The sequence below is a fragment of the Chenopodium quinoa genome, unplaced genomic scaffold (assembly GCF_001683475.1).
Source record: "Chenopodium quinoa cultivar QQ74 unplaced genomic scaffold, ASM168347v1, whole genome shotgun sequence".
Classification (NCBI taxonomy): Eukaryota; Viridiplantae; Streptophyta; class Magnoliopsida; order Caryophyllales; family Amaranthaceae; genus Chenopodium; species Chenopodium quinoa.
Window position 1 is genome coordinate 86,458 of NW_018744572.1, and position 24,143 is coordinate 110,600.

General features: G+C 36.7%; 1 protein-coding gene across 2 annotated transcripts in view; it reads right to left on the bottom strand.

Annotated features, from left to right (window-relative positions):
• Positions 1-10,283: 10,283 nt before the first annotated feature.
• LOC110699115 overlaps positions 10,284-24,143 on the bottom strand; it is a 29,477-nt gene continuing 15,617 nt past the window's right edge. Inside the window, exons 5-11 of one of the 2 annotated variants that reach the window (XM_021876607.1) lie at positions 19,475-19,545; positions 19,258-19,364; positions 16,719-16,840; positions 16,150-16,238; positions 14,376-14,435; positions 11,357-11,482; positions 10,284-10,781 (exon numbers count right to left, since the gene is read on the bottom strand). In XM_021876607.1, the coding sequence (XP_021732299.1) occupies positions 10,662-10,781; positions 11,357-11,482; positions 14,376-14,435; positions 16,150-16,238; positions 16,719-16,840; positions 19,258-19,364; positions 19,475-19,545 (695 nt within the window). In that variant the 3' untranslated portion in view covers positions 10,284-10,661. The remainder of the gene's footprint in view (positions 10,782-11,356; positions 11,483-14,375; positions 14,436-16,149; positions 16,239-16,718; positions 16,841-19,257; positions 19,365-19,474; positions 19,546-24,143) is intronic. The other variant, XM_021876608.1, reaches the window with a different exon arrangement.

Here is a 24,143-nt window from a genome sequence, read left to right on the forward strand (position 1 = left end):
CCCCTGTAAGTACATGAGGTGGGAGTATGCCAGAAGGTGATCTTCTGGGTTAGAGGTACCACCGTATGTCCCTACTAACACATTTTTAACCTTGGCCGACTGTTTGACCTTGGCTATTTCCCTAAAGAACGTAGAGGGTTTTTCTCCAAGGTTTTGTAGCCGAAGCTGTCAGTCCATAGGCTGGTAGTTATATGCCGCATGTCCTCCGAAGAAGGTAAGCTGGATGTAAGGCAAAGCCGACGACCTGTATAATGGCTGAGCCATATACTGCGCTGACTTGATTACATGGGGTCCTAATAAAATGAGAGGGCCGCTTGACGGAGTCCCGTACACAGATTGAGAATTCCTCACTGAGGTATTCTTGAAGCTATCTGGATAACTCGACGTGGATGCCGACTTAGACAGCTAGTGGTTCTTCTTTTGCTCGATGTAGAGTCAAGCATCAAAGAATGTCATTTTGCTGTTGTCCGGCTGCACATGCCGGATGGCTTTCCTTTCTATCGTTTCTAGGAAACGCAGTCTGGAGAGGTCAATCTAGGGCCGAGCCTTTCCTTTGAAGCAGGGTGAGGAATGGGCTGGCGGTCCCTGACCGACTTTTGTTTCTTAGCTTAGGCTGGTTTTTTGGCCGAATGTTCCTCCCTAGGAGCGGTCGTCCTCTTGGTGATTAAATCCTTGATTTCACCCTTGAAACTTGTCATGAATTTCATGAGCTCATCTCGGGTGACTAGGGCTGATCCTGCCGCCTTAATAGGATCAGACGGCTACCCAGGGGGGCTTGCTTGTACCCGACTGGTCAGCATTGCGCTCCCGTCTGTCCTTGTGACGGATGCGTTTAGAGATGAATGAACTATTATGGGCCACATAGGTTTTGATGTCTTCATCTTCACCAGAGTTATGGTCCGAATGGACCTCTACTTCAACCGTAGTCCAGTTGTTTTCTAGAGATGGTACAGGTGCTTTTAGATCAATTGGGAGAGTTACGACCCTCCCCATAGATGGCGCCAAATGTTTTAGGTGCTTTTATATCCCTTGGGAGAGTTACGACTCAAAGATTAGATCCAACAAAGGCGCATGTAACTGCAAAGTGAACGGAGCTCCGGATGGTCGGAGGTCCGCCTCCGAAGATTAAGTTAGTACGGATTTGGAGTAAAACGTGCGGAAAGTAAGTATCTTCTCAGATTCCAAGATCAGGTGTTCTCTGTTTTCGAGAGTAATAAATGTCCTAATGATTAAAACCTTACCCCAATTACTGGGGGAATCTCCCTATATATAGGGTCCTATAAAAGTGTGTCATTTCCTAGGGTTTGATGACCTAGGAATTAGGGCAACGCCGTTTTGCAGCTACCTTTGGATTTGGGCCTTGAAGGCCGCCATTTCCCAGGAGCCATTTCTTCAGGACACGTGTCAGTATCTGGGGAGTCCATTTGGACGCCTGTTAAAGCAACGTGTGTCACACGCTCCTTGGGGCCACTTGGCGGGGTATGAATACCTAAATCAAGTATTATTTCAAGCATAGACAATGCTGGGATTTTATTATTCCCAAGAAATGCTTTTGGGTTTTGAGGAAAATTTTGCAATGCAAGACTGTGATAGATAATTTGGGAGGTTGGATCGGAGCTCTATTATCCATGGGCATTCTGTAAAAAATTAGTAAGATTTACAGGCTCCTTAGATCTCAGAGTCCAAAAATGGATTGGAGAAGGCTGATCTGCAATAATGCTGCATCTCCAAAATGTGTGTTTAGCCTGTGGCTTGCTCTGTGGAACAGCCTGTTGATAAAGGACAGGCTGATGTCTTGGAATATTTCTTGTGATCCTATTTGTCTGTTGTGTTTGCAGAAAAATGAAAGTGTTCAACACTTATTTTTCTCTTATGGGTATTCTAAGAGGATATGGCAGGATGTGCTTACTAAGATTAAATGCAGCAAGTCTATTTCTTGATCCTCAAATGAAGTGCATTGGATGAAGCTGCACAGAAAGAAGAACAGAAGGAAAGCTAAGCTACTTTTGATGGCTTTTGCATTAATTGTGCACTGTATTTAGAGTTGGGAGAATAGCACCATGCATGTTCAATGGTTGATGTAAACCTGTTGATTGTGTTGTAAATGACATTATTTTCAATATTGCTTTTAGGTGTTCTACTAGTGATAAGATTTCCCTTATTGCTTAGCTGTGAGCTTGATTTTATATGTTGTCTGGTCCTAGGTTCAGGTACCCTTCTTTGAAGGTGGTTTGTGTCCCTGAGTCCATCCAGTAGGGGTTTTCTTCACCTTTGCAAAACCCATCCTAGATGGTAGTTGCCTTGGCTTAGAAACCTTAGGTGGTTTGTTTTCCCTTTAGGGTTTTGTGTAGTTCGGGTGTACAACGTAGCTTTTTGTAAGTTGTACGGTTTTCCTTGCTCTTTTTTAATAATAAAATTTAACTTACTAAAAAAATATCAAGGGTACTAGGGATTTAGGATCCACATGAATTTACGATAAACTTGCTAATTTGTCGGGAAATTGCTTAATCAAATAATGCAAGGGAAAACGACATTTGCAATCAAAATCACTTGAAGAGTTATTTCTAAGGGTCAAGCTAGTGGTCTCAACAAATGACATTCAAAGGAAAATCACAAAACAAGATCAATCGATAATAGTAGCTTCCAAATCAATGTGTCATATCAATGAAAACTACAATGCAGTCTAGCTTGATAATCAAGATTAGCTACTCATCAACAAATCAAAAACATGCACAAATTCCATCAACTAATTTAACAACAATATCAAATTAATCAAAATCCCCAAATTAGCAATAGCTTATCACTCATACATGATTCACCACATCCCTAGCAAATGAACTACCCACACTACACATGGTAATATTTAAAATCATAACTAAATTAATCATCAATTTCATCATCAACATTGTAATACAAATATCAACAATCAAATTAAACAATCTACAGAAATTCAACAATATATCAAAGATCAAACACTGAAATTGTATTAAAGGAAAAAGAATTCTTACAAAACTTTGATCAATATCAAAGGGAATGAAGATAAAAAAAATGTAGAACAATCATCAATTACCAAGTTTCTCTCTCTAAAATCTAAGAACAAAGTTTCCCAAAATCTTGAGCTTTTCTCTCTAAAACTATTTTAAATCTCATACAATTCTCATAATCCTCATCAATATCTACTCTCTAAAAGGAAAAAAATCTACATATAGTAAAACTAACAAAGAAGAAGTAATTTAGACGTCCAAAAAGAACCCCAATAGGCGCGCCCTCTCCTCAATATGCGCGGCCGCGAAGAAATGGGTACGGAATAGGGGAAGCAAAGTTGCGCGGCTGCACCCCTGCCCTGCGCACTTGCGCCTGGGACCAGGGAAGCTCCACTCATGCGTCTGTCTATGATTCCGTGCGCTCCACTTGATGAACATTGGGGGTGGCAATTTCCAAAGGCCTCCACGGTGGGTTCAACACTATTTTTTATGCCCGCGCAGCTTGGTAGCGCGGCCTAGAAGACTTGGATTTTGCATCTCTTAACACTTTGAGCTTTAAAGGGAGGGACCAGCTTGCATCTTGTGCCTTGCAATTCCTGAGAAAAAGCCATTGAGCTCATTAGACATCACCAATCTTCTAAAATCAAAGAAAAGCAAACAAATAAAAGAGAAAAGGCAAAATAAACTAAGAAATGCAAGAAAACGTGAAAACAACTAAGGAAAACACAAACTAGAGAAATAACAAGTAAAACTAAAGAAAAAGAGATAAAAAGGCTATAAAAGCGATTAAAATTCATCCTAAAATAGGCTAAATGAGTGCCATAAATGACACTCATCACAACTTCGTCTACTAAAACTTAGAGAACAATATTCTGCATTCTCCAAAGAAGTAACCGAGGCAGCACAGTCGGCCAAGGTTAAAAATGTCACAGTGGGTACCTATGATGGTACCACCAACCCGGAAGACCACCTGATGGCATACACCCACCTTATGTACCTGCAGGGGTTGGATTATGCCGCATGGTGCAGGTGTTTCCCAGCTACACTACAGGGCATTTCCCAACAATGGTTTAGCAATCTATCGGCTGAGTTCTTCAACAATTTTAGGACGATTAAGTTCTTGTTCGCCTCTAACTTCTCCATGAAAATACCCTCCAAAAAGAGAAGTCTTTGGGCGTGGTACAATAGGGAGACAAGGATGGGCTCCGTTCTTATGTCAGACAGTTAAATCTGGTGAGAATCCAGATCCAAGGACTGTCTGACGATGTTACTTATATAGAGTTCTTTAAGGATCTAAAAGACGGGTCAACTTTCAAGTTCAACCTCTTCCGAAAGAGAATCTCAACTATTCAAGAAGCGCTGATGGGGCGAAAGCATAAGATTAAATCATCATGAGTTTAAATATTATTCACCAAATATCCACGGAAAATTTTAAATTTGCCATATACTATTCAGGATTTATACAATATTTCACAATGCCCTTTTTGTTAATAGACGTTAGGCTGTCGTTTAAGTGATTTTACTCATTTGCCTTTAGTTGAAGTTGGTGGATGATGAGGATATGATGAAAATGTGGGAGTAGAAAATTATTAAAATCACCTAAACAATAACCTAATATCTGTTATCAAATTATCGTTGCAAGGTATTGTATAAAAACTAAATGGTTTCGTGGGTATTTGGTAAATAAATTTAAAACTGAGGGTTAGTTATTTGGTGGAAAAATTGGTCAATAAAAGTATAAAACCTTTATGTTTAACTTAATTGTTTCTTTTAAAATTATTTTATTAAATTTAGAAGTTTCTAACAATTTATTTCACGAATATAACCTCAAAAAAACGTAATCAAAGTATGTGATTTCTTTTACATAATATTAATTATTGCATTGAAGGATTTTCTTATTATTGCATTATACTTCCTCTATTTTCTTTTACTTGCAATGTAGACTTTAGCCACACAATTTCAGGAGTTGATTAGTGAAGATAAACGAATGATTTTATTTTTCAAAATAATTTTAACACTGGGATTATAAAAGGTTTAGGTACCATGTATTAAAAACTATTTTAATTAATTTGATCATTTTCATTGTATAATCTCGACCTCAAAGTGCGTGCCACAAGGATGTGTTGCAAGTATAAAAAAAAAAGAGGCAATATATTATTGAATTATTTTGAACACCTTATTAATAGATAGATAAGATTATTGAGATTTAAATCTCACACCTAATAAGATTTATTGAACAATTGGATCAAGTACCTTGTAATTTGCATATTTAATAAATTAAACACAATAATAGTAACCGAATGAGTAATTACTAGTTTAAGCTTATCAAACCTTATAATCATTATGTTATGTCATGATCTAATTTCATAACTTCATCCTCGAATTTTAAATGGTTCAATACATTTACTCAAATTTTAGATGGTTCAAGACTATACAAAGTCAACAATTTCATGGATCATTCCAGGGGTGAAACCTCAATGGATTGCGTCCCTAGTTGTCTTTGTCTCTCATCATAAAATGATTTTACAATCCTTTAAAAAGTTTTAAGCAGCTCACTATTTATTAGTCCCTTATCTTGCCCCTAATCATAATATATCAAATCCATAAATTTCTACGTGTTACTGAGCATATTCACATACTTCCTCCGTTTCTATTTAATTGACGCGTTTGATTTAGGCACATATATTAAGGAGAGAAGAAAGAGTGAGAGAGAATAAAAAGGCAAGTGATGTAGCTTTTAAATGCAAGGTAAAAAAAAGTTATCCCAAAAAAAAAGTGTCAACTAAAAAAACTTCCTAAAAAAGGAATACGTGTCAATTAAAAAGAAACGGGATAGTATAATAAAGTAAGTTAACTCATTCACGTACACGTAAAATATGATCTTCATTTTTTGTAATGTTACATAACCTTTAAAATAATTAAATTATCACTTATTTAAAGTTGCCACTAAATTACATTCCATATTTGATTTTAATGGTCAAAATACGGTGGAATTTGTCATGAATTAATGAGTTTTGACAATAAAATAACAATTAATGTTTTTTGCCAAACTTGTCAAAAAAAAATGTTTTTTGCCAAACACATTCTCTTCATTACACATCAAACTTTATATCTCTGCATATGGACCTCATATACTCGTACCAGAAACATTTTCTCTTTCAACGGAAGAAGTAATATTATTTTGGGGATTTTTCTGTTTGACTGGTCACATCGTGTGGTCAGGGTTACTTTAGTTATTCCTGACCGAATAACCCCTCAAGTAACCCCTTAGCTAATACCCCCACAAGTAACCTCTCACCGAATACCCCCTCGAATAACCCCTGACCGAGTAACCCCTCAATTAACCTCCAACCAACTCCTTCAAGTAAGCCCTGACCGAACCCCTCAAATAGTCCCTCACCGAGTAACTTTAGTAATCCATGACCGAATAACTCGAGTAATCCATGACCGAGTAACTCAAGTAACCCGGCCACAAATAAAACCAAATAAAACAAATTAACATATCTGCTCATTTAGACAAAAGGAGGAAACTATATTTGCACATTAACAAAACATGAACAAACTATACGGCAAATTTGAAAGTTAAAATTGGGACTATTCAACCCTGTTAAAAGATTTGGATAACAATCATTATTTGAGGTTAATGGTTTTAACATATTTGTTACCTCTCAAAATCTAAGACATCAATAACCTTACCCTCCACAAACAAGAAAGGGAATTAAGTTAAAGTTATTCATTTCTATGGTTAAACCAAACAAATTATCTTCCCAACCCCCAGTTAATTGTGTCTTTTCCAATCCATTTCTGATTTATATCAATCATAAAACTTCAACATTGTAAGGGGCAAGACAAATGAAGGCAATGATAGAAATAGGGCCGTCGGTGTCAAGATTGAACCAATGCAGATTTGATGGAGATGATAAAATTAAGTATTCTTATCGCAAAATATTTGGATAAATGATTTGGTTGTTTTAAAAGATATGGCTAGAACCTATTTTCAAAATATTTTTAAGAGTGTGGATATTGATCCTGATTTGATGAGTAGTTATCAATTTCCAAAGCTTAACTCTGCCTGTTCTGATCCAAGCTTTCATCTGCCTCCTTCTAAAGAGGAAGTGAAGTCGATCCTTTTTCAGATGGACCCTATCAAATCCCCGGGACCAGATGGTCTCCAACCTATTTTTCTTCAACATCACTGGAAGTATCTAGGTGACTGTATTAGTAGTTTTATTGCTAACTGTTTTTTAAATGGGTCTATTCCTAGTGCCATTAATGATTCTTACATTTCTCTCATACCTAAGTGTGATTGCCCTAGTACTATGAAAGATTTCAGGCCAATAGGATTATGCAACTCTATTTATAAGCTAATCACTAAATGCATAGCTAATTGGTTAAAACCAATTATGGATGACCTTATAAGCCCTTTTCAATCTAGCTTCATTCCCAATAGGTCTATCGAGGAAAATATTATTATCATTAAAGAAGTTGCTCACCATTTTAATAAAGCCTCTAGTAAAGCCAAGCTTATGGCTCTTAAAATTGATCTTTCTAAGGCTTTTGGCTGTCTAGAATGGAGTTTTATTAAAGATACTCTTCTAAGTATTAATCTCCCTTCTAATATAGTTAATCTTATTTTGAGTTGTATATGCACTCCGAAGATTTCCCTTCTTTGGAATGGGGAAATTACTGAATCTTTTTCTCCATCTCGGGGAATAAGACAAGGTGATCCCCTTTCCCCGTATATTTTTGTCCTATGTCTTGATCGCCTTTCTTGTATGATTCAAGATAGAGTTGATAAAGGTGATTGGAAACCTATGAAAATTGCTAAAAATATAAATATTTCTCACCTTTTCTACGCTGATGATGTTTTTCTTTTCGGAAAAGCTACCTCTATTAATATAGCCACTATGATGGAAGTCCTTGATCAATTCAAGTCTATATCGGGTCTTTCCATTAATATTCAAAAGTCTTCTGCTGTCTTCCCTAAGAAAATGAATCATAATGTGAGAAATTCTATTTGTAATATTGCTAATACTACAAATTTTGGTAAATACCTAGGAATTATTATTTCCCATAAGAAGCTTAATAGTTTAGATTACTTTCCTCTTTTGGATAAAACTTGTGCTAAAATAAAAGGTTGGCAAGCCAAACTTTTGAACATGGCCGGAAGATGCACTCTAATTAAATCTGTCTTAAGTTCTTGTCCTGTTTATGCTATGCAAACTATCTTATTACCTATCAATGTCATTATGATTTGCAGAAAAAATGCAAACAATTTCTTTGGAATAGGGTTAACCGTACTAAATACATCCCTAGAACCAATTGGAAAGTTGTTTGTGATCCTATGGCTAAGGGAGGTTTAGGTATTAGGGATCTTAGAAGATGGAATATTTCTTTCATGGCTAAACTCGGATGGAAAATTCTAACTCAAAATAATAAATTGTGGATAGAAATTCTAAAAAACAAATATCTAAAATATTCTAATTTCATGGACTATAACCCTAAGCCTACTGATTCGGTTATTTGGAAAGATATCTTAGCCGGAAGGGATGTTCTTAAGAAAGGAGTTATTATAAACATAGGAGATGGGAAAGATACTTCTCTTTGGTTCCACCATTAGATTGGTGAGTGTCCCCTATATCAAATTCCTAACTTTCATATTCCTAATTCTAAAGCCCATTGGCGTGTCTCCGATATCATTAGGAATAATAATTGGTGTTTGGATAGTGTTGAACATCTCCTTCCTCCTTCTTTAATCCCCTTAATCCTAGCCTATCCCCTTCCTAAACTTGTTCAAGTTTCAGATAGATTAAAATGGAATCTCCATCATTCTGGAAGTTTTAATATTAAATCTGCTTATAATAGTACTACCCCTACCTTTAACCTTAACACCTCTTTTCTTTCTTCTTTTGACTGGAAAAATATGTGGAAGATTAGAGTTCCTTATAAATACAAAATGCTCCTTTGGAACCTAATTAGAGACATTCTTCCTGTTGGTAGTACCCTCAAAAAGAAAATGAACTTCCTAGATCCTATGTGTATGCGTTGTAAAGCTCCTTTGGAGGATACTATTCATCTTTTTAGGGATTGTCCTAACTCTTCAGCTTTCTGGTCTTTAGTGTTTGCAAAATTTAAGTCTTTAAATGTGGATTTACATCGTTTTTACAATACCAACTTAACTGATTGGTTACATTTTAATCTTTCCTTTTCTACTTCTTGGAAAAATGTTTTTACAGTAGCCATTTGGCATATTTGGATCACTAGGAATATGGCTATTTTTGAACAAAAGATGCTTTTCATTAATTCTACTTTTAACAAATTTTATGGGGATTACATCTTCTGTTTGAGAATGAATCAGGCTGCTGGTAGTGACTCTCCATCGTCTTCAATTACCCAGGTCCCCAGACTTTGGGCACCTCCTCACAGTGGCTCTTATAAGCTTAATACTGATGGGAGTTGGATTAGTGTGGATAATGCTGGTGGAGGGGGTGTTATCAGGTGTGCAAAAGGGATTTGGTTTGCTGGATTTGCTGCAAAATTCAATGCCTTAACTGCTGCCTCTGCTGAACTCCTAGCTATTAGGGAGGGTCTTCTCCTTGCCTGGGATAAGAATTTGAGAAACTTGGAGCTTGAGACTGATGCTGACAGCTTATCCAAGATGCTTAAGGATCCGAAGTCTTTTGAGGATGGTGATTTAGGCAACATTATACGTGATGTTGCTGCTCTTTTGAATAGAGATTGGACTGTTACTGTGTTCCATGCTAATCGTTGTGTTAACTTTGTAGCTGATAAGTTGGCCTTTATGGGAAGGACTAAGTACAAGACGGGTGAGGTGGTTCCTTTCCCCTATCCTCCACCTGAAGTCTATCAGACCTATGCTGCTGAAATACCTCCAGATACAGCAACTTAGGACCATCCTGCAGCTGCTAACTCCTCATGCTGCTATCAACAATACCAACTATGTTGCTGCTTACTATCTTTATGCTTTTATATATCTGTTTTTAGTTTCTACTCTCTGTAATAGCTTAAGCTCTTTTGTCTCAGAGTGTTTTCACAAACTATCTGAGTATAGTACTACTGCTATTCTGCTAGTTATAAACAGCAGATCTGTTTTGCCTAATCTGATGATTTATATCATCAGAATTATTATGATATAATACAAGTATGCTCCCTTTTGTGTTAAAAAAGTATTCTTATCGCAAACCAAATCAGAGAATGCAAAGGATAGCTAGGTCCATGTACGAGAGGAAATTGTGACAATTTGCATATTTGCGGAGCAAGCATGCAAAATTGAGTAAATTGAGCAAGCATACTTTTATTCACTGAAATGTGCAGTGTGCCTCACTCTTCACTAGGCTGATCACCTGGTCCATAGATGTCATCCACACACACAATATTTTACACTATCACAGTTTGAACTAGCAAAATGGCGATACATTGATACATGACCAATATCAATAACATTTCAAAATAATTTCTAACACTAATATCAATATTATTCGTTTAAAACAATTTTTAGAAAACTTCCCTGCTACTGGCTTGTTGAGAAAAAAGATGGCTTGACGAAAACTTTGCATGTGAGCAAATTATTGCACCAGAACAATGCCATGCACCATGCCTCATGCAATTATCGACAATGATTGTGATTTGATTCCTCATCCAGTAGTTGTGCCAAAATTAACATGACATAGGCTCTGTGATATTTAGGTCTTTCAAGTTGACACTCGATTTCACACCCATGTTGGAGAGGGAGCTAAGCAAAGCAGGAATATCAGCCTTCAATGAAGAAATCAATGCCTGTCCAGCAGAGAACAGAGATGACATGAGTCAAAGTAAACCCAATGAAGGAACAACCACAATAAATTATTTCATGCATCGATTTGCTTGTTTCTGGCTTTCTGCTGGTGCAGAGAACGAACAAAACAGCAGTACCTTATTTTTGCAAAACACATCCAACGCATACTAAGTGAAACCTTATTCATCAGGAATTTCAGAAACAAGTAGTTATAACAATACCTATATACAGCAGTTTATAAACAATTGCTTCCAGTACAATAAGCATGACAGCTCAGATCATCTTAAATCCACCTATTTAAAACCTTTCATGTTAATTGAACCCTAAATGAACTTTTCTCATTTAATATAATCTGCCACTTACAAAATTAATCCTCAACTAATTCTTATTTATAGTATCAATGCTCTTTTTTTTTTTTTTTTTTTTTTTTGAAATATCAACGCACTTGTTAAAATACCAATATAATAACTAATACCTTGGCAATAATAAATCGGGTTACTATGGGTAATGAAATAATCAAAAATAATATATAACAGAAGAAATGGGTAACAAAAAACTAATTGTAAAATATTATTACCTTTTGATCATCCAGCTTCTGATGCTTCAAGACCTCTGCAGGCCATTCAGTGATCAGCTTTTGAAGTTCATCAACTATATCTTGCCTTTTTGAATCAGGAAAACTCTGACAAGCACAAAGTAGAAGCTCCATATAAAAAAGTAAACCGTCACTAACATAATAACACACTTATTTAATTCAGATGTACCTGAGCATGCTAAATCACTGCAAATAAAATGAACAGATTCTACAGCTCAGCAAAATGGAATTGAATGGGTCTGTGTGCTTTGAAGATTAATTGTCGTTATCCAGTTATAGTCCTATTCTGATTTAACATGGTACTATAAATGAAACACGTCATATAGAAATGAGATATGCAGGCATTTAAAGGCCCTCGGTATATTTTAATATCATTCACATCTCTAACACAATTAGCTAACAATGCATGCATACTTCCACACAGAACACAGCTATTGCTTATACTACCTCCGTTTCACATTTTTAGCAACTTTGAAGGGTGCATGAACTCCTAGAAAAAATTTGTTTGTGAGTGTAAGATAGAGAGAGAAAAAAAAAGAATGCATGTGATGAGAAGAGAGAAAGAGAGAAATGACAACCTAAAAAGGAAATAAAACATTAGTTGCAAATAATGTGTAGCATCCATTTTTTGGCAAAAGTTGCAAAAAATATGAAACGGAGGTAGTAATATTAATTGGTAGAGTAAACAAGCATAATCTATGTACTAGTAGTTTAGAACGTGTGCATACTAATAAATCAATATTTGTATGAAATAAAATAACATAAATAAGATTCCTCAAAAAATAAATAAATAATAAATATAAATATATAAATAAATAATTTTTTTTAAAAAAAAAATAAAAAAAAAAAACCATAAATAAGCAAGTGATATTGGGTATACATGGGAAATAAGGGACACGTGGTAATATAAACTCCATACTTGTATGGAATAAACTAAATTTGAATAATCATGTGAGATTGGATAACATGGAAATTAAGGATTAGACTACACAATAATGGAGCTAGTATTGATTATGTCACCCTAACAAATAAAATGAGCGAAAGTAATAATAATCTTCCAAATATTTAGTAAAGCTGGATAAAAAAAAAGTGTCATAAGTCTTCAAGAATTTTCAATTTATTGTCTCTCTTATGAATCCCTTTTATCATAAGAAATAATCCATCCACTTGCCTCACTTGTACAATATAATATTACTATCAAAAAGTTCACCTAAAATTATTTTTCATGCAGTCTGCTAAAAGTATGTACCCAGTGATCACTTATTTAATGTTAAACAATTTCAATACTTATATAAAAAGAGTAATAAAGTGGAGATATACAAAGACATAACTTTGGAAAGGATCTTGCTGCCTAACGGATACAGAGAAGATAGGAAAGAACGGAAGTATGTGTCAAGGTATAGCACTTATACAGTCATATCTTGTCATATCTAAATCTAATAATTCCCAAAAAAAAACTCCAAAAAACAGCAAAAAAAACCCCAAAGAAAATTATAGCCAGGATTTGGCAAGTGTTATTCACAATGATTCTTTTAGTATAATATAGTCAATGATAGATGTATTAGTATATAGATTTGACGAATATTGGAAATTATAACAAAATAAGTGTACATTTTATAATTGAAAAAATTGCTAGGAATAATCCCACCTTTGGGGCATCCGCGAAAAATAATCCCACATTTGGGATATTTTTAAATAATCCAATTTTTATACTCAATCTGCTCAAAATGGTCCCAAATAACCTATACCCGGTTGGATAGGAAATTTTTTTTAATTAAGCCTAATCTACACGTGTCACAACGTTATTGGTAAAAAAAAAATTAAAAAAATTAAAAAAAAAAAAAAAAACTTACTTTTATCTTTTTAAGGATATAATTATTACTAATTAACATTAATTAGCTTATTTAAAACTAACTTTCTTCAAAAAACTAATTAAAAATTTAATACCACCACCACCACCCGCCCTAGCCCTAGCCCTAGCCCTAGCCCCAACACCAGCCACCTCTCCACCCCACCATTGACTCAGACCGGCCGCCAACCTCCGCTGCACCCAGAGCGCAACTCCCTCACGCTTGTCGCCGCCCCTACCCTACCCCATTCCGTCACCTCTTACCGAAACTAAGGCTGGGAAGAGGAGGGGGTTGAAATCGAGACATGGGAAGGGTGAAGGCCGAAATCTGGCCAAGGAGAAGGGGAGAAGGCCAAAAAAGGGGAAGGGGAACGGAAAAGGGAGGGGGGCTAAAACGTGGCGGAGAAAGTGGGAGGTCAGGATTGGGACGGGGAAGGGTTTCGAATTGAAGGTGCTCGGTGGTACAGGGGATGGGGAGGGGCTAGGATCGGACGGGATAGGGGTTTTCAAGGGTAGGGGGTCGATCGTGACACTAGCACCGCTGCTAGTTGGGGCCTGGGTGGCGAAGCCGTGGGGCAGAGGATTGGGCTCAAGCGGCAGCGGCGGTGGCTTGGATGGGTGGTCTTTTAATTATTTTTTTATTTTTTCTTTAAGAAAATCTAACTTTTTTAAATATTTTAATTTACTTATTTTTATTTTTTTGACCAATCACAAGCTGCCACATGTCATGTAACTTGTTATACCAGGTTACATGGAATGGTTGAGACCATTTTGAGCGGATTGGGTACAAAGATCGGATTATTTAAATTATATCCCAAAGGTGGGATTATATTTCGCCGACGCCCTAAAGGTGGGATTATTCCCTGCAATTTTTCCTATATAATTTTATCACACTATCATAGTTTAAATAATGATAAAGAAGATCAATCGGGAATGACAAGACTCTAGTCATGTATATGAAAATTGTTTTCAAATTAATAGCTAAAATGAAAAAAAAAAAATGGAAAGAGGATTTCAAAAAATATTGGCAAGACATTCCTCTTTCCCGGTTTAATTTTAGTATGCATTTAAGACAGAATAATAGTTTAATACTACAGATAATGAGAATAGGTGGTACATAGTTCAAATCATTATGTGAGCTGATATAATTACCTGATTGACCGCTTGAATCACAGATGCAGCATTATCAGGGTTTTGCTCAAGTAAGAATCCCTATACATTCAAAGAGACATCATAAGAGCATGCGTTATAGCAAAAGGTAACAGATTTCTTATACTACGTAGCACAGAAAACCTGATTTAATTGTCGTACTTCCTTTGATTAAGATATAGGCAGAATTTTACAATTTACAAGGGATCTCCACCACCCAAAAGAGCTCCGAGATTTTTAAGTAAAGAGTACATTAACAAGTGACCTTCAGTTGCAGGAGTGCAAGGGGCTGCTCCCACATTGAAGTGCAATATACAGTTTAAATTGAGTAATTCTCTCTGTAACCCATCACAACATTTTATTTTTCACATCAGATGATTTTTTTCAACAGAGAATCTGGGGTTGGAAACATAATGATAAACTATTTTTGTGACCTTATTTAGTAAAGTTGTTCTGTTTCATGGAAAAGAAGTGTGGAAAGAGCTTAATCTTGACACATAATTTCACTGTTCATTTGGCGGAGCAATTGGAAAGAAAGAAACCAACAGAATTTTTTAATGTAATGCTTCCCCTCTTCAAGGTTTTGAATTCCATCTAGTGAGGCATTTGATTAGCTGGAGTTGGGTTTTTGCTGCATGACTCGTCACGATTTTGTAGATAATTAAATGACAGATAGCTTAAGGGTATGAACTATTTTGTCTTTAGCCTTCCTTTTGTAAATGGGCATCACTGTCACCCCTTGGTACCTTTATGTTATAATCCGTCATTACTTAACAGAAAAACATGAAAGGGGGGCTTTGAGATAACTCATGAGTTACTGGCTATAACATGATAGAGACAGCTGACACCTAAGAAACATTGGCTGAATAAGACATTACTGGCCATGGGTGATCTGAAGTTAATTAGTGAATTCCCACTATAGGTGCAAGGTGATATATTGAGAAAGCTTGATAGGAATAATTATCTCTTAACCACCAGGTCCACCACTATGGTCTGATCAAATTCAAACACAAAAGGCCCCGGAATGCAAACCACTTCCTAATGTATATTTTCTTTTGCATCCACAACCACCACTATGGTCTGATCAAATTTAAACACAAAAGCCCCCACCCCACATCTCACTCCTTTACGATCATCTCTTACCTCTCTCTACCATCACAGCATCACCACTATCTTATCCCCTAAATGGCGTAAATGCAAACCACTGCCTAATGCATATAGCAAAATCTAGCAAAAAAACCAATAAACACAAACTAATTCAGCAACATTAAACAAAACAATACAAATAAGTGGTTATGGAGGAAATTTAAGAAGTAGAATATGGGGTAAGAGGGGGTGGTGGTGGTTGAAGGAGGTGGCTTAATTAGTGGTTAGAGCAGAAGCTGGAGAGACTACATAAAAGGAAATGGGTGGTGCAAGGAGAGGTAATGTGGGCTGGGAAAAAGGATGGTTGTTTAACTGTAAATTCATTTGGAATAATAATTTAGGAAGGAAAAAATGTGCCACAATGGAATAATGTCCAATTAGGGAAGCGATGCTGGAAGGCCTGGATCTTGAAAATTATTCTTCAGAAATTAATAGGTGGAATTCTCTAAAATGTATAAAAGGTGAGATTTTACTTGTCAATGTTTCCAATGTAGCGATCCCTTTTGCCTCACAAAGAAGGCGATTGGGATCATGGACTCAAAAACAAGAAATGTTATCCCAATTTTAAATCAATATTATATAGGTTAAGTACCACCATCTGACATAAATGGAGGTATATGAAAGGCATTACCTTAGCACAACAAAACCCACTCTTAATAGTGTGTTGCTTGTACATATCAGATCTTAACTCTTCAATTTTCCACAGTGACTTGAGATCACCTGCAATAGAATATGGCAATCAGGGTCAGCTGTAATGGGTTGGTCCAACTTAAGATAAGACTGTATACATAGTTTTGAAAACTATTTTGATAAATTGTAACTATGCATGATTCCTATCCTACCCAAAGGGTTCAAAGAGAGCATCTCAGGATAATAGAAATAAAAACAAAAGTTGTGCATGGAATAGTATTAGACTACATCTCAAAGCATACAAGATTGTTTTATGCTTCTAATTACTTATCAACTAAAAAATAGTCAACTAGTCACTAGTCATGACTGTTCAATCATCAAAACTACCTAAATTATAATTGACTCTCTGACTTAAATAAGATTCCCTTATGCAACTCAGAATTTTCCTTAAATAGAAGAACTCTATCACACATGTACTTAACGACGAACAATGCCAATTGACAATAAGAACCATGTAACAAGGACAAAATAAACTAAAGAAAGATAATACAAATTAAAACACAAAAGAACCTCTCTTAGAAGCAAATTCCATCCAAATGTCAAATGTAGTTTTCCGCAATTTGACTCCAGCCTTGACAAATCTTTTGGAATACTTGGATATCAGCTCCCAATTATCAACATCAGAACAAATGCTGCAAATTGAATGTAAAAAGATTAGAGAAACTTTAAGCACAATCCTATACAAGTAATGGAAGATTTTTTTGAATCTGTGACAAAGCAATCAAGCATCTCTTTTAAAGGATATACATACCACTTTCAAGAATTTAACCAAGAATCTTTCTTCATAAGACTATAGCTAAGGGAAATTGTGTATGGACTTCACATGATACAAACTAAGCCTTATAATTAAATCATATTAAACTTCGCACCAAGTAGTTGAACTTCTGATAAACTACAGAAGAACCAAGATAGAATTTCACAACTCTGGTTACATAAAAGCCAATCCACCAACAGACTCATGTCATGCCTATAAAAATGGTCCCCTACAAATATAAAGAATACTCCCTTCGTACTTTAGTACTAGCTCTACTTTCTTTTTTGGAAACTTTTAACAAAAATTTGACTATTTTCCTACCAACTAGTGGTCACCTCATATCATATTTTAATATTTTTCATATTCTCTCTCCTCCCCACTTATACTCACTTTTGCTTTTTCAAAATATTTTATTCTTCAACCAACCTCACTTCCTCATAAAATAATACTTTCTACTAATCCTCTTAAAACTCTATGTCCAAAGAAATGGAGCAAGTAATAAAATACGGAGGGAGTATGAACTTAAGTTCTGTGTTGTATTTCAAACTAAAGGAGATACAAGCTAATCATCCAAGCCGAGCTCATGCTACCTCAATCACATACATCTAAGCAAACAAATACTTGCCAAAAAATTAATTAGGGTCCAAATTTTTCTTATTGTTACACCAGCTTTTGTGAAGCTTTCTTATTATTTATTTTTTTAGAAGCATTTTATTGTTTTAATGAGGAGGTCAGACAATATCAAACTGAATATTCCAAGAGAAAACAATAGGAACCTCAATAAAGACTTATCATAAAGAAAAAAAAAATACAAAAAAAAAGACAATACAAAATTAAAACTGGTTTGGCCCCATAATTCACCTCCATCACTAGCTATTAGTTTTCTAATTCCTCCAATACTCCATGGTCCTTTTGAGATAGTTTGGTTGCTGCTACATATATGTATTTTAATATGGGTGCCTTACAAAGCACATCACTATTTTCCCCAAGAATTTTTCTAACATGCAATAGCATTTTAAGACTATTGTAACTATTTTCTGCATTATTTCTATGTTTGATATTTTATTATGATTTTCGTTAAGGCCGTATCATTGCAAGGCGGCCAGTCTGTAATGAACCAAAAGTTGACAAAACGAAATAAACTAATTCAGGGCAATATTTTTGACACCTTGTCCCCTCCCGTTGTTCCGAACCAAAACTTCATCAACGAAGTTATAAGGCAAGGACTTCTGAGGATTTAGGCTCTCCATGAACCTCCTTTTTTTTCTCACTTTTTTGACCAATAATGAAGGCACAATAAATTACAATCACTTCCTGACCCCACTTTACTAATACTCAAAAAAACGTAAATTCTCCCTTTACAAACGGGGATTGTAATAGCAGAATCAGAATATCTATGGAGAAGAGTTTCTTTACTTCTGGATCCGACACTTTCATTCATGTATAGCAATTCGACAATTTATTTTTACATGGGGAAGCAAATATAACAGCCTATTTTTAAACACAAAAAAGTATGATTTTCTTAATAAGTTTATAAAACCAAAATTTATTGAATTTTAGTACAAGTCGTATTTAATATTAATTATCATTTCTATTATTACATATTGTGAATCGTATTAAATTTCTTATTATTCGCAAGTTATATTAACAGATATGAAAAACACCTAAACATACAAGTAAATTATTTGTTTGGGGTAAAATTATTATAAATACACCTAAATAGACTATGAAAACAAATTCCTACAACAACAACCACAACCCAATCCACGATGAACGCATTACATCCAATCCAGTATCACCGTGACTATTCCCACAATCATGACTGAAATTGGACTTCTTATAGTAATAGACTGGTATCACTTGACCTTTTGTTAGCCTTTTCTCAAAATATGTTGATGCCTATAGCAGAAGCCCATCTACCCCTTTAAGACAATGTAGCATGCAAGTTTATCACCTTGTCATACTAACACCATTACCCTAACAATGGGATTTTGAACTTCTTGTTGGACAAGCACAAAGTAATTGTTTCTTTCCAAGTCCCAAATATCAAGTAATGATGCAATTGAACCAAAAAAATCCACACTATACAATGAATAGACATGATGTTAATTTAATTAACTTAGGCAACATTATAAAGGTAAATAAATAACAATTAGAAAATCCTTCAGCAAAATTGAAGCGAACCAGGAAAGGGCTATAGTACTCATTCAAGAGTAACAAAATATACACGCATGCATGTACAATCTCACAGGTATATAACTCCTCATGTGACAATCTCACAGATTTATGGAATACCTGAAAACGATGTCTGCTGTTCCAGGTTGTAATGGTAAATTGTTCTTTCTTAAATGATTCATTATGTCCACCATGAGCTTAACATCCTTCTGCGCCTTCGCATAGGACTGCATAGTATCATACAATAGCTCAAGTTGCATGCAAAATTTTAATTCTATGGTACAATATACTTCAACGAGCACAAACTCTGCCACAATTATAGCTTGTCAATACATACCAATAGTTGGTTTGCAGAACCACTAGTAGGAGTCAAACCATAAACATTATGCCTAAATAATGCTTTCTTTCCTGCAATGAAGTACTTAGGTGGGTTAAAAATAAAAATAAAAATAAAAATAAAAATAAAATAAAAAAAAAAAAAAAAAAACAGAGCCAAGCATTCAAGTTGAAAGAAGAAGCAAACATGAAGTAGAATTGTTAGAACATGACCAGCTGAACAGCATCTTACAGAATAATTACCATAGAATTATAGAATAATGGGACATTGAATGCTGCTACATGTTTAAGTTAGATCCTGCCGCATGATACATCACCACCAATTGTTTTCAGACATTACATTAATTTGGCCCAACATATGAAACATAAAAGGATTAAGAGTGCCAATTTCAAAAACAATTTAAGGCCCATGTTATTGGGTGGGAATGGATTTGACAGGCAGAACAATACTTTCAACACCTGAAATTAATCACATATAGAAACCTTTACAAAAATGCATGAATAAACAACTCAAATGCAAATACCTACTTTATTACAAAATAAATATAACACCTGCCACTTTCGATTTAAGAATAAAGAAGGGAAAGACTAATTGGTAGCCCTACACTTATGCATTTTACATTTGGTAGCCAAAATATATTGGAAATCTGAAAAACACCCTAGCCCTTCTCTAGTTCTCTGACTGCCACTCTCCAACAACCTTTTTTGTTCTTTCATTTTATCTTTTTTTTTTCGATTCTACATTTTCTTGCTGATCAAATACTTGCCCTTATCCTCTACATTTTTCCTTCTCTTTGTCTATTTTTTACGTCCTTTTTTGTGTAGAGTTTTTCCCTTCATGCAGTAACAATTTTTACCCTTTTTTCCGCTTCTTTTTTTTCTTCTTCCATTCTCTGTTTTCTTTCTTTTATTTTCCTTTCTTTATGTTTGTATTTTTTTTTTTTTTTTTTGTTCTGATTTTCTGGCAGTAGCAATTTTTTTCCCTTTTAATTTTCTAGCAGTAGCATGGTTACTATATAGGTTGATGTATATACTTCCAACTTGCTGATTGATATGGAAAATAGTAATATGGGCACTCCATCCACAGGAAGAAAAGATCAACCAACTCTTGTGATCCAGCAAGAAAAAATGGAAAGCCAAATCCTAATTAAAAGAAAGTCAAGGAATTTTTTGAGTTAGTTATAAACAATTAACGGATAAAGCTTGTGAGGGCTTTGCAGGGTTTTATAATACAAGAATAGCATGTAATGTAGAAACTTATAATAGATTTAAAGTCATGAGTAATCAGTTGGACGATATGGTCCTAAACTTAAGCTACCCAGTATGCATGAGCTACAAGTTCATCTTCTTAAAAAGAAAATAAAATACATTAACAAGCTAGTGGATAGTCACAAGAAGGAGTGGGCAACTAAAGGTTGTTCAATTTTATACAGTGGATGGCATGATTCAGTTGCCTATGAGGACTTTGCGAACTTTTGTCAAGTCTTAAAGGGCTTTGTGCTCATAAATTCCATGAATATTTCTGAATTAGTGAATGATGCAATGGTTGAGGAATTTGGAGAGAAAACTATCATTCAAGTGGTTATGGACAATCCATCTATCCAGGTAGCGGCAAGTAAGAAACTTAGTTCATCTCCTAACTTTTGTAATGAATTTCTTCCTTAGGGTTATTTGTAAATTATGTCTTTTTCATTATTTTGTAAATTCCTAGAAAATGGCCAAAAGACAACATCTTTATAGGACTCCATATGCAGAATGTAACGAACCAATCAAGGCTGCCTATTGTATACACATATCACAGGAGAAGGCAGCAAGTTCAGGAGGGTACAAGCAACACAAACAAACCGAGCATACCACAAGACAAGCAACAACAACAGCCAGCAGCAGGGGACATGTAATCAGAACAGATTCACTTTTCAGAGCTTTATTTTGGCACCAAGGGAAGAAGACAAATTTAGTTGTTATTAGTAATTAAGGCTAGTCACATGTAGTATGTTAGAAGAGACTTAAATAGCTAGAGGGAAGGAAAGAGGGATTCATTCAGAAAAGTTGTAACATCTTAGTAGTAGCCTTAGTTGTAGTAGAAAACTCTTCAAGCCTTTCGGCCAAATCAATTCAATCAACTGTCTTCTGCCTTGCTTATCTTCTTGTTGTTTAGAATTTATCTGTGTAGAGCGCGCTTCGTTGCAATTGGTATCAGAGCAGGTATGGCTCCGGCATCGAACACTCAACGCATTGAAGCCCTTGAGGGTCATGTGTTGGAGATGGCCTCAAAGGTGGGAGATGGTGAAAATTCCATCCAAGCCATTTTGTCCAAAACCATCACGGAAAGTATGGAGGCTCTCCAGAAGACCTTGACAGAGCAGTTCACCAAGCAACAGAACACCGAAGCTCAGCGGCTTGATGGGAGGATTGAACGAATCCGGGAGGACCACACCCAACACGTGGCCTTGGTGAGGCGCGACCAGGAAAAAATTTTCGAGGAGATGCGTGGGGCCATTGAGTCCATACGTACCAGACAGAAGCCACCGGTGACGTTGGAGGAGGAGGCAGAAGCGTCGGGCGCCGGTGGGTTTGGTATGAACCACGGCGAGAGTCAAAACACAGAGACGCCCATTCGACCGTTCGGGGGCAAGACCAAGGGGAAAACTTCGAAAGTCGGGGAAATTGGAAATTTCGGAAGTTGGACATGCCCACTTTCTCCGGCGACGATCCCGACGGGTGGTTGTTGAGGGCAGGGCAGTATTTCAAGTTTTACCGGCAGGAGCAACTCCAAGCTGGGATGGTGTCAATGGAGGGAGATGGTCTGAGGTGGTATCAATGGGAGAATCGTCGGCGTCCATTGCGAGGGTGGGAGGATCTGAAGCATCGCATTCTAACACAATTTCGTCCAACCAACGTTGGGTCACTGCACGAGCAGTGTGGCTGGCAGTCGAACACACCTCCACGGTGGCAGAGTATCGAAGGGAGTTTATCGAGAAGGCCGCACCGCTTTCCGATGTGCCGGAGAGTCTGATAAAGGGTCAATTTTTTAATGGGTTGAGGGAGGATATACGTGCGGAAGTGCGAATGTTAAATCCTTTCACCTTGGAGCAGGCCATGGACCTGGCTACTCGGGTGGAGGAAAGAAACCGAGTCCAAGGAATGAAGAAGCCCAATAGAGTTTTCTCTAAGCCCAGCCCATACTCTTTTTTCAACAAGAGCCCGACCAGCACCATCTTGGGAGGAAGTGGGCCGGCCAGCCTACCCTTTCCCAATCTGGGCCGTCAGCAAGTAAGGCCCAAAGTTCCATTGGGTCCACTGGATCAACTTCAAGCATTCTCTGGAGGTGTAAAGAGAGATTCAAGACAAAAAGGCTAAAGGTCTTTGTTTTAAGTGTGATGGGAAGTGGGATTTCAACCATGTGTGTCGTGCCAAGGAGTTTAGTGTGTTGTTGGTAGAAGAAGAGGAGGAGGAAAAGGAAGGGCATGAGTTTGCTGCCATTGAAGCCCCTCCAAGTGAAGAGGTCGAGGTTCCCGCGTCTATGTCGATGCACTCATTAATAGGAATTACGAATCCTAAGACAATGAAGTTGACTGGAGAGATTAATGGAGTAAAGGTAGTGGTGATGATAGACTCGGGGGCTACTCATAATTTTATCTCTTTGCATACGATAGAGAAGTTGGGGATTGCGGTGGAGGGGAGTGGTACTTTCGGCGTGTCTCTAGGAAATGGCGAAACCGTAAAGGGGCAAGGCTTGTGTACGGGGGTGCACCTCAAGTTGGGTGACAAGGTGGAGATAGTGGAGGATTTTTTTCCTCTACAATTGGGAAACTCGGAAGTTATCTTTGGTGTGCAAAATTGGGAACGGTTCTCACAAATTGGAAGACTTAAGAAATGAGCTTCACATTGAATGGCCAAACCGCATGTGTTAAGGGAGATCCTTCCCTAGCATGCACCGGAGTCACTTAAAGGCCATGGTTAAAAACTTGCGCAAGGAAAAAGGTGGGTTCTTGGTGGAATTTAGCCACATGGAGGGCGTGGGCAGTGAGGATGGAGAGGGAATTCCAGAATTTTTTAGGCCCGAAATTGAGCACTATACGGAGGTTTTTGAGAGTCCTAAGGGATTACCCCCGAGCCGAGGGCGAGATCATGCTATTGTTCTTAAAGATGGGAGTAATCCGGTGAGTGTACGGCCCTATCGATATCCTCAATTTCAAAAGGATGAGATAGAGAAGCTTATTGGTGAAATGTTGGCCGCCGGAATTATCAAGCCATCCACTAGCCCCTTCTCGAGCCCGGTCCTTTTGGTCAAGAAAAAGATGGTTCGTGGAGGTTTTGTGTGGATTATAGGGCCCTTAACAAGGAGACCGTACCGGATAAATATCCGATCCCGATCATAAATGAACTCCCTGATGAGCTCCATGGGGCCAAGTGTTTTCTAAACTTGATCTCAAAGCTGGTTACCATCAAATTTTGGTAAAAGCCGAAGACACTCACAAGACGGCTTTTCACACCCATGAGGGTCACTATGAATTTTTGGTCATGCCATTTGGCCTAACTAATGCTCCGGCCACCTTCCAATCACTCATGAACGAGGTATTCCGCCCTTACTTGAGAAAATTTGTACTTTTATTTTTTGATGATATTCTTGTTTATAGCACTAGTAAGGAAGATCATGTCAAGCATTT